This window comes from Heptranchias perlo, chromosome 2 (genome assembly GCF_035084215.1).
Source record: "Heptranchias perlo isolate sHepPer1 chromosome 2, sHepPer1.hap1, whole genome shotgun sequence".
NCBI classification, from domain to species: domain Eukaryota; kingdom Metazoa; phylum Chordata; class Chondrichthyes; order Hexanchiformes; family Hexanchidae; genus Heptranchias; species Heptranchias perlo.
Genome location: NC_090326.1, coordinates 132,688,401 through 132,706,213, shown reverse-complemented (window position 1 = coordinate 132,706,213; position 17,813 = coordinate 132,688,401). Strand labels below are relative to the sequence as shown.

Below are 17,813 nucleotides of genomic sequence, written 5' to 3'. Positions count from 1 at the left end.
AGAAATTGTGGACAAGCTGTCTTATAAAACGTACTGTTGCATATTTCACATAATTTAAAAATGATATGCATCTTGGCTGGGACAGCAGTAAAGGCACCACAATTGGTCTTGATGCCCCAGTCTAGGAATGGAAAAATTAGCGAGGACTCCCATTCCTGATTGCTATTCAATGACCACCAGTGATAGATCTTGTGCATGTTTGCATATTGGTTGTGGTCAGAATTGGCCTCCATTGTGGTGTCCCTTCCCCCCTCTCAGTTTTTGAATACAACTAGCTGACACTCACTGTCTTACTCAAGAATGAAAAATGGCCACTTAGGAGTGAACCAGAGGGCTGTCACTGATGCAGAATTGTTCTCCAGTATGAGTCATTGCCTTCAGGGAAGGAAGTAAGAATGAGAAGTTCAACAAATTTATTTGAAGAGCGAATGCTGCAAATTATATTTAGGGGAGTGGAGGGGGGGTGGTGGTGAGGGGAACAGTCATTATAAGTTTGAAAAAACTCAACATGTGCTATGCTATAAGGCATGGGGACATTCCTTTTTTTTCAACTTAATTGTGGTTAAAAGGTGGGAAAAAATAGTGTTCTTTTACTATTAATTCTGTTCATATTAATAGCCATGTAAACAAATTCTAATGTTTCCTGAACCAGATTTTGTGCCAAATACATCTGATGATGAGGGTCGGTACAAGATAGGGAACCAAGCCAATGTTGGGAGATATAATCTCGACAAACTGCGGAAGGCTCTGAATCCTTTATTGGACCCTAAGCAGCAGCTGTTGTGAGTAGTGCTTACAGTCATCATCATTCGGTGCCAGCTGACTTCCTAATGAATACATTGCAGGATCTAGTTTGTTTTCCCAGTCATAATAAAATGACCAAGAGGTGACCAGTATTTTCCTGTTTGAAAATTAGGCACCAAAAAGTGTTTGCACAAAATATTTCTTCTACTGTGAACTGAGAATTGTAATTAGGAACAATCTTAGCCTTGTTTGTTCTGAAACATGTAATGGCGAGGGTAATTGTGGCTTTAGTAGATTGTTACCCACTGGATTAAAAACCACACCGTTTGGGATTGAAGCTCTTATTATATTCAATAATATCAGTGAAAAACATTCTTTTCATGTTAATTTAGCTCTAGCTTTCTCAAAAATTTACTAAAAAGAATTATTCAGTTATTTGTAGCTGTTTTTTTTTATCATGTTTGGTCTGAAGTTTGACACCAGGCTGAATTTTTATTTCCCTTTCAGTTTAACTCTCTGCGCACACCTGGAACACATCTTTCAGAATTTTCTGGAAACTATTTGTCCTCCATGCCATGATTTTATATAAAGTTAGCATATTTTAGTGTAATTTTGAGTGAACTGATTTCCTACTGATCTCTTGTTAATTAAACCATATGCTCCATGATCATGTTCTTTATCTCAAGTAACCAAATTCAGATGTTTAAAAAGCACCTTTTTTAAAATACTTTTCTATTGAGTATCCAAATCTGAGATGATGATCTAGTAAGTACTGTGTTATTAAACCTCCAGTTCCTCTTTCCCACAGTATCTTAAGTGAATAAAATGTACTGCCTATAATAAAAACAGAAAATGCTGGAAACACTCAGCAAATCAGGCAGCATCTGTGGAGAAAGAAACAGAGTTAACGTTTTAGGTCGATGATCTTTCGTCAGATTTCCAGCATTTGCTGTATTTTGCTTTTGAAAATGTACTGCCTGTTGTGATCTAAGCCACAAAGAGCAGCATGGCTCAGCTACATGCTGATTTTACCAACTGAGCTATCAGAGAAGCCCACTTACTCCCTTAATAACTCCATTCTTCTGTTAGTTTTTGATATAGGATTGTATATGTCCCTCGGTCTGACTGTTCATTTTTCAGAACCACCCTTATAACTCAAAAATGTTCTGATAAACAGGTGAAGGTTTACAGTACAAGAACAATGGCATTTATTCCAGATGTTATGCATTCTTTATGATGGTGTGGAGATGCCGGTGATGGACTGGGGTGGACAAATGTAAGGAGTCGCACAACACCAGGTTATAGTCCAACAGCTTTATTTGAAATTGAATGATTTCAAATAAAGCTGTTGGACTATAACCTGGAGTTGTGCGACTCCTTACATTCTTTATGATAGTAGATTTTGTGCAAGCTTCCCAGCATGTCTGTTAATAGTGACTTTTGTGTTTCTGTTCTTCCTGTTAGATTTGCTCTGTTATTGTGGATGGTTTCTGTTTTTATTTTAAAATTATTTTGGGCTGACTTTTGTGCTCATCAAGATGGGAAACTAACTTTTGCTAGTGATGCCAAATTGTTCACAATGGATAGTGTTGGAACCTGAGAACTTCTATCTTAAGTACCTCCCTACTGACCGCTATCTCTGGTGAACCAGACTGCAATTCACTTGCCAGGGAGAGGGGACTCGTGCCTTAGGCTCGAGTACAGTTAACTGCACCAATGAATAGATTAGTTTAAATAATTAATTGTTTATTTAGCATCAGATTTCTCCACATACATAAATCTCACTTCAGGTGGTTTAGTTCAGCAAAAGGCAGGTATATAACAGAACAGTTTACATACACAACATCAATATAGTCAAAAAGTATATAAGTTCACCCTCAATGAATCTATTGCCTGCCAAGCAAGTAGCTCCAGATCATCGGCAGCTAAGGTTTCATCTGCCCGGGGGTTCATCGGCTCCTAAGGGTTCATCTCCTGCTAAAGTTTCATCTGCTGCTTCGGGTTTGTTGGCTTCTAATGGTTCATCTCCCTGGGGGTTTGGTTTATATCCCCATCTAATTCGCAGCTAAGTCCTCTCGTCCTGCAGTGCCCCTCATTATTAAATTCGTCCCCTCTTCTCAGTAAATTGTCGTTTTTTTTCCATATACATAGCACCTAGCTCATTCTGAGTGCAGCCCCCTTGTACTTAGGACAGTCTGTTCCCTTTCAAGAGGAAATGGCCAAATTAGGAAGGAAGGGGCCCCATTCTTCTGCAACAATGTTGCAACAGTAAGGACTGTATTCTGGAAGAAGTGACCTGAAGTGCCCTCATCAAGATACAAACCTATTTTGTGATCTTGAGTGACATGTCCATGTTTATACACTTATACCTAGTGTAAGCAGCCATACATAGTGTCTACTAGTGGAAAAGTAAGCACTTGTGTGTTCCACAGAATAGTTTATAGAGCAAGTTAACTCCCTATTAATCAAGTATGCGGTGAAGTAGGATAATTCCACTCCCTGTTAGATTCTGGTTTTTAGCTCTTAAACTGACTGCTTAGATGGACAATCAACAAACAAGCATTTGGAAAGAGGAAACTGGGACTGCATTCACTCGCAAAATGTATATATAAATTGAAGATTTTAAAATAATGTAATTCTAGTACCCGTGAATGTTTCTGGTTTTTTTCACCTAATAAGAATTTATTTTCTGGGTTGTCGTACGAGGCGAGGTATCTTGCCTATTACAAATGCACATTGGAGGATGGTGGGCAGCTGGCCAACGGTTTTTCCGATGCAGACTCATGGCATTTGAGGACTCTAACCTAGAGAGCCCCAAACATGTATTTATTTTAAGACATCACAAAATGAACTTTAAGTCGGTATTGAGGCAAACAAGATTTTTGTAATTTAATAGATTTTGTTTCTGACCATAACATGTTGATCTGTTGCATACTTGAGGGGTATGTGGCTATTGGAGCCAGTCCAAAGCAACATTTGCGTTGGCCTTTTATGAGGAACATCAAAAAAAATCCCTTTTTTCTCTCCCAGTAAAGATATGTGTTGTCAGGCTCTATAGCGACTTTAGCAGAGAGCATGGCTGGGTGACTTGTTCTCAGGCGTTAGCCAATACTGCTCTCACCACTCTGCCAGAAGTCATGGAAGTGGCACTATGAAGGTTCCTCTTCAGATTTTTATTTTCCTTTGTTTCCATCATGTGGAGGTGCCAAACAACACAGAATGGTAACATGTGTGACAAAATCATTGCATAGGAATTAAGTGTGACAAACAGGAAGTATACATAGAAGCAGGACTTTTAACATATATAGAAAGATATATGCCAATAGGTCACTGTGATTTAGTGACAAAGATATCATGAACTATTGTTAGTGCAAGCAATGCCAGAACTGTCCTGCCACAAGCTAAAATATAAAAATCAGACACATTACTCTCTACTTGCAACATTATTGACAACATTTTGCTTGTTTTCTGCTTGATTTCAAGGGCTGAACAAATATTAAAAGGATATCCTGATCTTTATCAGATAAAGTAAGTATTCATTTTCATTTCATTTATCAGAGGAGGTATGTTGGAGGGGTTTGTGTACTAATGTGCATTGAGCCATTCTGTCAGCTGGCGAAAGTACATAAAGAGAGACAGAGAATTTGTATTTGTATAGCACCTTTCATGTTCTCAATGTTCCAAAGTGCTTCACAGCCAATGAATTACTTTTCAAGTGCAGTCACTGTTGCTATTTAGGTAAATATGGCAGCTAATGTCCACACAGCAAGTCCCCCAAACCATAAAGGAGAGAATTGACCAGTTGACCTGTTTGAGTTAAGGGATAATGTTGGCCAGGACACCACTGGAACTCCCTGAACTTCTCATGTCGCAATGGGCAGGCAGACAGGCCCTGGTTTAATGTCTCTTCTGAAAGGCGGCTCTCTCTCAGTACTGCACTGAAATATTATTCAATATTATGTGCTCAGGTCCTAGAGTAGGGCTTGATAATTCTCTGATTCAGAGGCGAAACTGCTGCCACCGAGCCAAACTGACATAACATGGAGATACCTAAGGAGACAAAAAGAAAAACAATTAAATAAATTCCAATGAAAATGGATGCATCTCAGAACACCTTAAGGACCAATTTTGGCTCCTGAACCGGCACAATGGGTAAATGCCTTGTTTTAATCATGCTGAGCCATACAGAGCCAGGAAAGTTCAAGGGTCAAACCTTGGGCTGTGTTGAGTCAGATGATTAAAAAAAAATTTGAACTTTTTGTTGAGAGACATAATGCCAATGTCTTGCTCAAGGGTCATTCTCAGGAATTCAGTGACACACTGCACTACAAAGTTTGTGGGTCTGTGACTGCGGTTCCCCACAGCACCAGCTCGTGCTTTCAATTGTGCACGTGTATAAAGTGATGGCCAGGTACTTCACAACAAGAAGAAGGTTAAAAATGAACTATAGGGGCTAAAAAATTTGACTAAAATGTTCTATTTTGGTAAAGCCCTTTCACATGATGGATAAAAGGTCAGACAGCCCTGCTTCCAATAGCATTCCATTGTCATTTTATGTTGGAGAGCAATACATCCCAGCTCAATTGGTATCCTACAGTTTGGAGGCCATGAATGGAAGTTCACAGCATGTTGAGCAGCAGGTCTGCTGATGACTGCAGGTATAAAGGGAATTGGGCCGCAGGGGGCACTGGACTGTGTTATGAGTCACTGATATAGGGCGTCATTTTAGCACCCGCTATCGGGTGCGTTCCTGGTGGGGGGGCTCCGAAAATCGGAGAATTCCGGTGTGGGTCGGGAGCCCGACTCCAACCCGCCCACTTCCGGGTTCCCCACTGACGCGCCAGTGTGCACGCGCAGCCCCCGCTGGTGGGAATCCCGCAGGCAATTAAAGCCAGCAGGATGCCACTTGAAGCTATTTATTTTGCTTGTTCAGGTCATTAACTGACCTGATTGAGGGATTATGTGAGGAGGGGTGGGATTTTAGAGCAAACTGGGACTGTTTCCCACACTGGGGGAAACACTCCAGTTCAAATGGACCTGTTGCAGCCATCAACCTGTGGCTGCTGCAAAGGTCCATTTGACAGGTGGGGGGGAAGACCCTCACTCATTGCAGGAGGCCACTCTGTCACTTGGGACAAAGTTTGGCCTCCATCACCCTCCTCCTGACAATCAAAGTCACCAAATTGCACACTTACCCCGGGGTCCAGAGACATGTACCTACCTTGTGGACCCCCTCAGATGTACATCTCCTGGATGGGGGCCGCCGTAGCTGCAGTCATGACCTCCTCGGAGGGCGAACAGCATCATCAGCCTCGCCATCCACGCCGTCCACCTCTGACACGTGGAGCTCCACAACAGAGTGCTGTGACACATCCACCTGTACAGCAGGAGGGAGGGCTACCGCAGAGAGAGATGCGTCGCAGAGGGCACTACGGTCGCCACAGGGTCCACAGACCGAGGCTCAGCTTCCTGGACCTCTCTAGGCAGCAGTGCACACGGAGGCTCAGACTCACTCGACATGTAGTCGTGGACATCTGCAGCCTCCTTCATGCCAAGCTGCTCCTGGCTGGCCTGAGCACTATCTTCTTACCTGTCGCTGTCAAAGTCACCACTGCCCTCAACAACTTCTCCTCCGCATCCTTCCAGGGTGCAACCGGGGACATCGCCGACGTCTCTCAGCCGTCTGCACAAAAGAGCCCTGCAAATACACCTACACCCACTCTGCAGTGACACAATGGGTGGCATCAGTTGTGGGTCTTCATAGTGATCCTCAGGAAAGGGCATTATTGCACAAGCCAGACAAGATTCGCAAAGACGTGGCAGTAGTGGTGCCAATATAATAGGTATTGTGAGGTGGTCAGAAATTCAATCTAAGTAACACCCATGACGAACCTTCAAACACCCTTGTGCATCCCCTTCATGCTCACGACACGTTTGCCTTACGCTGCCTACTGCACATATGTGATACATGCCCTGTGGCTGCAGCACAGGTAGTGGCAGGTTGAGTGAGGCTGGCCGTGAAGGAGATGCACGAGAGGGTGAGTATGAGATAGAGCCATGAGATTGTATGAGGATTGGGTTGAGTGGTAGTGGCGGGATGAGTACTGGCGAGGTGAGTAGGTGCAGGTAAGATGAGGATGAGGTTTGAGTGGGTATGAGGGGTGATGTGACAGAGTAGTGTTGGCAGTGCAGAAGGAGATGTGGGGTGGGGGCGGTAATGTGGCAGACAGAGTGTAGGGGAAAGAGTAAGTGTACTCACTTCGGCTGACCTACTGAGGTCATTGGAGCGCCTCCTGCACTGTATGCAGGTGGGCGATATGTTGGTGGTGCTGGTGACCTCCTCTGCCACCTCGAGCCAGGCCTTCCTGGTGGCAGAGGCAGGCTGCTTCCTCCCGCCCGCCGGGGGGAAGATCTCTGTCCTCCCCCTCCTCCTCACCCCATGTATTGATACCTGGAGTGAGGCATCATTAAACTGGGAGCAGCCTTCCCCCTGGGCTGCTCCATGCTGTAATTTTTTCTGTTTGTTGCAGCATCTGTCAGTGGAGGACTGCCCCTTTAAATAGAGCTCCTCCAGCTGACAGATCTTACTGCGCATGCGCAGCCCGCCCGACGCACAGATCAGCAGTGGGGAACCCGGAGGAGAAGGTAAGTGGATCCAATTGGGCTACGATCGCGCGGGTGGCTGACTGATTTTGCCGGGCGCATTACCCACGCGCCCGATAGCCCTCCTGCCAAGAACCCGCAGCCCAGGTAACATCGGGCCCATAGACTCACACATGAAGAATAACCATTTGAGTGAGGAAGCAAGGGCTGTCAGCACCCATACTCCAGCGTGCACCTTCAGGAGAGCAAGGGAGAAAGCTGAAAAAAGCAATTTCCATTAAACAAAAATGAAAGCCCATTGTTCTTAACCATTTCTAGGAGACAGCTTATTAGCACAAATCCTTCCACAGTTTGAAATGCTGTTAAAGATGACTGAGTTTATTTGGACTTCAGTTGCAGCTTTTAGGGTCTGAAAATTGGATTTTGCAACTGAAAGTCGGATGTGGTTTTTTTACCCCTTTTCTCCAATTTTCCCACTGATCTTTTATCTCTCCTTTCCTGAAAGCAGTGAATCCTATTGGAGTGCTTATCCACAATAAGGAACATAAATTATATACAGCAAAGACATATGTTGACTATGAAGTTAAATCGCCTCCTTCAACTAACAATTAGACAGATGGAGTGGTTTTGTAGAACATCAGTAAAATCTTCTCCTTGATGACCCTGGGATAAAGATATTGGGCCAGATTTTGCTTTAAAAAAATGGTGAGGCTAACAGCATTCACAGTTATTCATGTGCAAATCAGACAGTAACTTCCGGGACTATACGTGCAGTTAAACGCAGAAATCCAGAAGTTGTTGTACGAGATACCTTGCTTCTCCAAAAGCTGCGCGGAAATGGCATCTCGCTGTCTGATTTCCTGTTCAAGTTCCTGTACTTGCCTGATAGATACGAACTAAACTTGCCAAAAAAAGTTAAGTCAAGACATTTCAAGTCCAAGTACCATTTTAACGTGGTAAGTCTTAATTACTGGCAAACAACCTCTCTAGCACTAAGAATTAACTTTTACAAGTGTGGAGTCTCATTTCTTCAAACTTTATTGTTGGGCATTAAAAAAAATTTTAATAAGCTTTTTTTTAACTTTTTCTTTCTGTCTCTTTTATCTCTGTCTCTTAATTCAATCTTTCTTACATAAGAACATAAGAAATAGAAGCAGGAGTAGGCCATGTGGCTCTCGAACCTGCTCCGCCATTCAATCAGATCATGGCTGATCTTCAACCTCAACTCCACTTTCCCGCCCGATTCCCATTTCCCTTGATTCCCCTAGAGTCCAAAGACTTATCTATCTCTGCCTTGAATATACTCAGTGACTCAGCATCCACAACCCTCTGGGGTAGAGAATTCCAAAGATTCACAATCCTCTAAGTGAAGAAATTCCTCCTCATCTCAGTCTTAAAAGGCCGACGCCTTATCCTGCGACTATGTACTCTAGTTCTAGACTCTCCAGCCTTGAGAAACAACATCTCAGCATCTACCCTGTCAAGTCCCCTCAGAATCTTATATGTTTCAATGAGATCACCTCTCATTCTTCTAAACTCCAGAGAATAGGCCCATTCTACTCAACCTGTTCTCACAGGACAACTCTCTCATCCCAGGAATTAAACTAGTTAACCTCCGTTGCACCGCCTGTAAGGCAAGCACATCCTTCCTTAGATAAGGAGACTAAAACTGTACACAGTACCCCAGGTGAGGTCTCACCAAAGCCCTGTACAATTGTAGTAAGACTTCCTTATTCTTGTACTCCAACCCCCTTGCAATAAAGGTCAACATGCCATTTGATTTCGTAATTGCCTGCTGTACCTGCAGGCAAACTTTCTGTGTTTCTTGTACGAGGACACCCAAGTCTCTCTGGACACCAACATTGAATAGTTTCTCACTATTTAAAAAATATTCTGTTTTTCTATTCTTCCTACCAAAGTGAATAACCTCACATTTCGCCATATTATACTCCATCTGCCACCCTCTGCCCACTCACTTAACCTGTCTATATTCCTTTGCAGTCTCTTTGTGTCCTTCTCACAGCTTTCTTTCCCATCTAGCTTTGTATCATCAGCAAACTTGGATACATTACACTCAGTCCCTTCATCTTACCCTCTCTTTATTTTGCTTTCTGTACCTGATTTGACATTGAATTCACTATTCTAACTTACATTTCCTGGTTCTCACTGTGCGCTGTTCTTAACGATGCTTCAATCTGATTGATTAAGGAGATACACAGCTGCTTGCCCTGATCACACATGTCCCAGATGCGCTGTAGAGGGCGTCGTGGTTTTTGGATTTCTAATTTTCAGGAAATTGCCGTGCAAAAGCTTGTAGAAAATCTATGGGCAAGTGCAAATCTAACGAATGGCTGGCACCGTTCGTTCACTGCTCACGGTAACATCCGGCATAATGTAATAGGTTTGTTTTTGCACTTAGTCTGGCACTAGGAGATCCAGAGACTTATAAGAGAGTTAGTTTTCACCTTCCTCCGAACAGTATCAACAGCGAAAACTTCCCCTACAACGTTCTTAGAACATATTTTGACTGTTCCAAGGGTTTTTTCTACAAACCTGCATATTCTAAGGTTTATAGGAGCTGGTAATAAGTGGATTTGTAAAGACGCAAATGTGTCATCCACTCAAACTATGATACATTTTCAGTCCCTGAATTGAAAGTGCTTGTGACCTTGCCAGAGCTTGGGTTGAAAATAAAGTGTGTCCATATTTTTGTTTCTAGGCCATTTTACAGCACAATTTTTTGTTGAATCCAGACTTGCAACAAAACAGCTTTTGAACATTTGCCTGAAAATGCTGATGTAGTTAGCAATAACATGATACCATTTATCTTCTAATCAATTTTTAGATTCATGGAATTCTTCAAAGCGAAGTTGGGCTTGTTTGGACATGATAATAATGATGACTATTTGATTGCATACTTGCTGAAGGTAAACATATTATGTCGCTAAGATTGAGACCATCTGTTCAGCTACCCCTGCTGCTTCTCCTCTCCCCTTGCTCACTAAACCAAACCTTCCTCCAAGCACCCCATTTGCTCAAGCTCTGAACCCACGCCTTTCTCTAGTTTCCTTCCTATCTCCCTTTATGTCTTCTCTGAGCTCATCTTATCCACGAGACTCTCCTCCTGCACCCTTGACCCCATTATCACTGAACCGCTGACCGACAACTTACCTTCCTGGCTTCCATGCTAGCTGACATTGTAAATGCTTCCATCCCCCTTCTTTTCAAAACCGCTGTCATCAGCCCTATTCTCAATAACCCACCTTCCACCCACACTTTTGACAGCAGTTTGGTCAGGGAGAAAAATCTTGGCTTCTGACTCAGAGATGAGGGTGCTAACAGCTAAGCTATGTTGAAGTCATTTATGAAGGATAAATAGGGTTGTGAATCTTTGGAATTCTCTACCCCAGAGGGCTGTGGACGCTCAGTCATTGAGTATATTCAAGACTGAGATCGATAGATTTTTGGACACTAAGGGAATCAAGGGATATTGGGATAGGGCGGGAAAGTGGAGTTGAGGTAGAAGATCAGCCATGATCTTATTAAATGGCGGAGCAGGCTCGAGGGGCCATCTGGCCTACTGCTGTTCCTATTTCTTATGTTCTTATAGCTGAAACATTTTCTCTTTGCAGATGCCCTGTATTTTCAGCTTTTTCTTTTTTTGTCAATTATAATGGCTGTGTGTTACATTTTCCTTTAAAAGGCAAAAATATGCAGTCTTTTTAAAGTATTTTTAGTTCCTTTGGTAAACAATAAATTTAAAGCCGTCTATACTTTTAAAACAAATTGCGTTTCAGGTTTGTAATGGGAAGACCGTAATGAACTCTATTTCATTTTTGTAGCTAATGGAGGATACAAGAGCAGATTTCACAATGACATTTCGCCATCTTAGTGAGATTACCCAGCAACAGCTTGAGGTTAACAGCATTTCCGAGGTAAACGGCATGGTCATGTAGAGATTTCACACTAAAGGGCTGATTTTAACCCTGCTCACCCAGAGAAAACCGGGGAGGCAGTTAAAATGGTCGGAGCGACTTTCCCGCTGCCTTCCTGCGGCTTGGAATTTTAAACTGCTCTTTTGAGCAGGCAACGGTTCACCCACTGGAAGGCAGCAGGATCTTGTTTTAATTATACAGATCGGGCCCCCAGGACGTCATGGGAGCCCGACTGCAATTTCAACCTGAGGCCTGTGCAGAGAAGCCACCATGGCTTCCACACTATGCCAACCTGGTGCAAACAGGAATAGGGCCATAAGAGGCCCAGAAACATCAGTAAATTTAATTTTGTTTTGGTTTCCTTGTGGACCAGGAGGAGCCCCGGGCTACCCTCCCCTTCTCTAACCTCCCTCCGGCCATTTACCTGACTACCGGGATCATTCTGTCGAGTCACAATCAATGGCCTCCTGCCACCCAAAATCAACCTCCCACCCACCAGCTAGCTACCGCTTCAAGCGGATTTGGGCGGGAGACTGACGTGGGCCATGCAGATGAGGCCAAGAGTTAAAATTTCCTGGGCATTATGCTGCGGAGTGAGGTGCAGGCTTACCCTCCACCCGCATGATTAAATCGGGCGTTAAAATTGGGGCTAAAGATTGTGAAAAGAACAATTATATTGATTCATGCTCCACGCCTGAAACCTGTTTGGTCTCATTAAAAAATTATGGTATCTTTAAAGAGTAAATACAAAACGAAAAAAATTTAGACAACAGAAACAAACTGAAACAAAACTGGACTATTTTTTTAAAATAATTTTTTCTCACCCTCCCCTCCTGTAGGTCTTGAATCCTTGCTCAAAGTTGGTGGCTTTTCCAAATTTGGGCTGTTCTCAATCTCTCAGCTAAAAACTTGTTCAACTGACCATCACACCCATATATATTTATAATTGATCATAATTGATGAACAATTTCTAAGCTTGCAGTGCAAATGTCAGAATTCAATAACTCGACATAAAGCATAATTTAGACAGAAGTGTTTTACTTAAATTCCAAAATATTTTGAAGAATTTTATTGTTTAATACATAGATTGAAAAACATTGAAGTTCCATTATTACCAATATTTACAGCGTTATATTACTAGTATGATCACAAAATCAGATTGTTTTTTGGTGTAGGAATACTGGGCCCTTCAAGACCTTGCAAGACACCAGAAGTTCTCGCACTGGGTTAACCTGTATTTGTTAAGGTTGAAGAGGTGAGAATTCATTCACTTTCTAAACTCTCAAATCCTTGTGCAAAGAAACGTTTATGAGACTATAACAAATCCAGTTTCTGTATCTATAATTGTATCTGTTAACCTACGTTACCAGCTACAGTATCTCTCAAGTGTGGAGGTCACTGTAAAGATTCTGGGCTGTCTGTAATCACTTTGTTTTAAATATTACAAATGTTTTCTGCTCTGAGCAAGAAAATCCAACATTACTTTGTGCTGTAGGTCTTTTTGTCTAGCTCTGTAACTGTAGAGTGTTTCAGGGGTGATGTGTTTTACTTTTTTTTTTAGTTTTTTTTATTAATGGCAGAAATTCCTGACACATACTATTAAGTTATAAATAAATATAAATTTTAACAGATAATGATATTCATAGCCATATAAAGCTTGCCCATTTAGAATGCTGGGAAAGGATCATGGGCATGAGGAATCTGGGTGAAGAATAATAAAAAGAAGAAAAGCTGCAAGAGGCTAGAATAGTATGGAGTTTAGCCTTAGTGGAAGTTCAGCCTTGAGGTACCATTGCAAAAAAAAATTCTAAAATTAATACTTGTGTGAAGTAAGAGGAGTTTGATTCTTGTGGGAGTTTGGTGCTAGTGGGAGTCCAGGCTAACAATATCTAATTTTTTTTAAAGTTAGACACAGAAATGGCAGTGCAGGGAACCCTATTGAAGTGTGCAGAATGAGATCTGTGGGCCATCATGGATCCTTACTGTATCCAGGGGCAGCACCTTTGCACCAAGCATCATAAAATTGAGACTCTGCAGCAGGGGATCTTTGTGCTCAAGCAGCAACTGTCCACATTCGACAGAATCGGAGAGGATGAGAGGTTTCTGGATCATACTCTGCAGAAAGTGGTCACCAAAGAGGCAGTGCTAGACAGTTTAGGACACAGGGATAATGTAGAAAAAGAGAAGTGGGTGACCATCTGCAAAGACAATATATTCCTATAAAGAGAAAATGGAGTGAAAAAAGTGGTGGGCTTTCTTATTAAACTGCTGCAGTCTGTGTTTATAACAGTTTGATGCAACTGAGTGGCTCCTATCTCTGTAACCTCCTCCAGCCCTACAACCCTTTGAGATCTCTGTGCTTCTCTAATTCTTGCCTCTTGCGCATCCCCGATTTTCATCGCTCCACCATTGGCGGCCGTGCCTTTAACTGCCTAGGCCCTAAGCTTTGGAATTCCTTCCCTAAACCTCTCCGCCTCTCTACCTCTCTCTCCTCCTTTAAGACGCTTCTTTAAACACACCTCTTTGATCAAGCCTTTGGTCATCTGTCCAAATATCTCCTAATGTGACTCGGTGTCAAATTTTGTTTGATAATGCTCCTGTGAAGCGCCTTGGGACGTTTTACAATGTTAAAGGCACTATATAAATGCAAGTTGTTGTTGTTGTTAGGCCACTTAAGAATCAACCACGTTGGGGGTGGAGTCATATATAGGCCAGACCAGGTGAGGATGGCAGGTTTCCTTCCCTAAAGACATTAATGAACCTTCATGATCACTTTTACTGATACCAGCTTTTTAATTTCAGATTTTTTAAAACTGAATTCAAATTCTCAAACATGGTGTGATTTGAACTCACATTCTCCAGACTATTAGTCCAGGTTTCTGGATTACTAGTTCAATAACATACCCACGACGCTACCATACCCAGGACAGAGTATTATTGGATCATGGAATGCATTGCCAAGAGGGGTTATTGAGGCAGAGACCATTGCACATTGTAAGGGAAAATTGGATAAATATTTGAAATAGAGGAAGATACAAGGCTCTGGGGAGAGCGTGGGGCAATGGCATTAGTTTTGGATTACTTTAGCAAAAGTCTAGCACAGACATGATGGGCCCAATGGCCTCCCTCTGTGCTATCAATTTTTACGGTTCTATTTAAAAAAATGCTATTAGTATTGTTAGATCAGCTCTTTTGTAACAAAGATAAGCCCATAATGTTCCTGAAAAGACAGGTATTTACAAATATTGTTTCTTGCAGGAACACAATGGACTCAGATGAAGCACGCAGAATCAGAATGAAAAGTATGGCTTTTTAAAGTTTTCTTAACATAGTTTATGTATTTCATGCATTGTGTAGTAAAGATAATTTAAAAATAAACTTGACTACTTATTTCTTTTAAAGGTGCCAACCCAAGGTACATCTTTCGCAACTGGATGGCAGAGTCAGCAATCAAAAAGTCTGAGAAAAATGATTTCTCTGAGGTAACCTTATTGCATTTGTGGTTGAAGAATTACTCTAACAAATCAATGTGAGATGCCAGAAACTAAGCTTATCCTACCTCACTGCAGGTCTGCATTGGTATTGCCACAATCCAGGGTGGCCTGCAGTTTTTAAAAATTTATTCTTGTGATGTGGGCGATGCTGGCACAGTGGTGGGCTACCTCATAGAGCTGCTGTGATGATGACGCTCCCATGAGGGAAATCGCAGAAATTGACACAGTGACAATGAAGGAATGGTGATATAATAGGTGAATAGATTTAAAGTAATTGATAGAAGGATTAGAGGGGAGCTGAGAAGAATTTTTTTCAACCAGAGGGTGGTGGGGTTCTGGAACTCACTGCCTGACAGGGTGATAGAGGCAGAAACCCTCAACTCAATTAAAAAGTACTTGGATGTGCACTTGAAGTGCTGTAACCTACAGGGCTACGGACCAAGTGCTGGAAAGTGGGATTAAACTGGATAGCTGTTTTTTGGCCGGCAGGAACAAGATGGGCCGAATGGCCTCCTTCGGTGCCGTAACTTTCTATGATTCTATGATTTATATCCAAATCAGAATGATGTGTGACATGGAGGGGAACTTGGAGGTAATGGTGTACCCATGAAATTGCTGCTCTTGTCCTTTTTTGTGTAGAAGGCCAGAAGGTGCTGTCAAAGTAAGCTTGGTGATTTGCTTCATTGCAACCTGTAGCTAGTACACACTGTAACCACAGTATGTGGTGGTGCAGGGGTTGGATATTGAGTCTAATGGCAGGGGTGTTAATCAAGTGAGGTACATTGTTCTGGATGATGTCAAGCTTCTTAAGGATCTATTATTAAGGAGGTTATAGCAGGGCATTTAGAAAATCTCAATGCAATTAGGCAGAGTCGACACGGCTTTGCGAAAGGGAAATCATGTTTGACTAATTTATTAGAGTTCTTTGAGGAAGTAACAAGTAATGTGGATAAAGGGGATCCTGTGGATGTGGTGTACTTGGATTTCCAGAAGGTTTTTGACAAGGTGCCACATCAAAGGCTACTACACAAAATAAGAACTCATGGTGTAGGGGGTAACATATTAGCATGGATAAAGGATTGGTTAGCTAACAGGAAACAGCAGGTGGGCATAAATGGGCCATTTTCAGGTTGGCAAGATGTATCGAGTGGAGTGCCACAGGGATCAGTGCTTGGGCCTCAACTATTTACAATCTATATCAATGACTTGGATGAACGGACCGAATGTATGGTTGCTAAATTTGCTGATGACACAAAGGCAGGCAGGAAAGTAAGTTGTGAAGAGGACATAAGGGGCTCGATATTAGGAGGGCGGCAGGGGGGGGCGATTGGGCACGTGGGTAACGCGCCCGGTGAAATCAGTCTGCCCCGCGCGCGATCGCAGCCTAATTGGATCCACTTACCTGGTCTTCCGGGTGCCCCGCTGCTGAGCAGCGCGTCGGGCGGACTGCACATGCGCAGTAAGGTCTGTCAGCTGGAGGAGCTCTATTTAAAGGGGCAGTCCTCCACTGACTGTGCTGCAAGAAATAGGAAAAATTACAGCATGGAGCAGCCCAGGAGGAAGGCTGCTCCCAGGTTTAATGATGCCTCACTCCAGGTATCATTGGATGGGGTGAGGAGGAGGGGGAGGACAGAGATCTTTCCCCCCCCCCCCGGCGGGCGGGAGGAAGTGGCCTGCCTCTGCCACCAAGAAGGCCTGGCTCGAGGTGGCAGAGGAGGTCACCCGCACCACCAACATATCGCCCACCTGCATACAGTGCAGGAGACGCTGCAATGACCTAAGTAGGTCAGCCAAAGTGAGTACACTTACTCATTCCCCTACACTCCATCTGCCACATCACCGCCCCCACCCCATACCTCCTTCTGCACTGCCAACATTACTCTGTCACATCACCCCTCACACCCACTCAAACCTCATCCTCATCTTACCTGCACTTACTCACCTCGCCAGTACTCAACCCAATCCTCATACAATCTCATGGCTCTATCTCATACTCACCCTCTCATGCATCTCTTTCACGGTCAGCCTCACTCAACCTGCCACTACCTGTGCTGCAGCCACAGGGCATGCATCCAGCGGTGTGCCTCAGGGATCGGTGCTGGGTCCGCTGTTATTTGTTATTTATATTAATGATTTGGATGAGAATTTAGGAGGCATGGTTAGTAAGTTTGCAATGCCACCAAGATTGGTGGCATTGTGGACAGTGAAGAAGGTTATCTGGGATTGCAACGGGATCTTGATAAATTGGGCCAGTGGGCCGATGAATGGCAGATGGAGTTTAATTTAGATAAATGTGAGGTGATGCATTTTGGTAGATCGAATCGGGCCAGGATCTACTCCGTTAATGGTAGGGCGTTGGGGAGAGTTATAGAACAAAGAGATCTAGGAGTACAGATACATAGCTCCTTGAAAGTGGAGTCACAGGTGGATAGGGTGGTGAAGAAGGCATTCGGCATGCTTGGTTTCATTGGTCAGAACATTGAATGCAGGAGTTGGGATGTCTTGTTGAAGTTGTACAGGGCATTGGTGAGGCCACACTTGGAGTACTGTGTACAGTTCTGGTCACCCTATTATAGAAAGGATATTATTAAACTAGAAAGAGTGCAGAAAAGATTTACTAGGATGCTACCGGGACTTGATGGTTTGACTTACAGGGAGAGGTTAGACAGACTGGGACTTTTTTCCCTGGAGAGTAGGAGGTTAAGGGGTGATCATATAGAAGTCTATAAAATAATGAGGGGCATAGATAAGGTCAATAGTCAAAATCTTTTCCCAAAGATAGGGGAGTCTATAACGAGGGGGCATAGATTTAAGGTGAGAGGGTCCAGAGGGGCAATTTTTTCACTCAAAGGGTGGTGAGTGTCTGGAACGAGCTGCCAGAGGCAGTAGTAGAGGCGGGTACAATTTTGTCTTTTAAAAAGCATTTGGACAGTTACATGGGTAAGATGGGTATAGAGGGATATGGGCCAAGTGCAGGCAATTGGGACTAGCTTAGTGGTATAAACTGGGCGACATGGACATGTTGGGCCGAAGGGCC

The 17,813-nt window shown here is 43.1% G+C and overlaps 1 protein-coding gene across 1 annotated transcript in view; it reads left to right on the top strand.

The window, feature by feature from the left end:
* The window catches only part of LOC137343905 (protein adenylyltransferase SelO-like), a 69,385-nt gene that overhangs the window by 35,726 nt on the left and 15,846 nt on the right, over positions 1-17,813 (top strand). Inside the window, exons 12-18 of the mRNA XM_068007142.1 lie at positions 653-782; positions 4,228-4,272; positions 10,193-10,274; positions 11,190-11,282; positions 12,458-12,537; positions 14,541-14,584; positions 14,685-14,764. Coding sequence (XP_067863243.1) covers positions 653-782; positions 4,228-4,272; positions 10,193-10,274; positions 11,190-11,282; positions 12,458-12,537; positions 14,541-14,584; positions 14,685-14,764 — 554 coding nt within the window. The remainder of the gene's footprint in view (positions 1-652; positions 783-4,227; positions 4,273-10,192; positions 10,275-11,189; positions 11,283-12,457; positions 12,538-14,540; positions 14,585-14,684; positions 14,765-17,813) is intronic.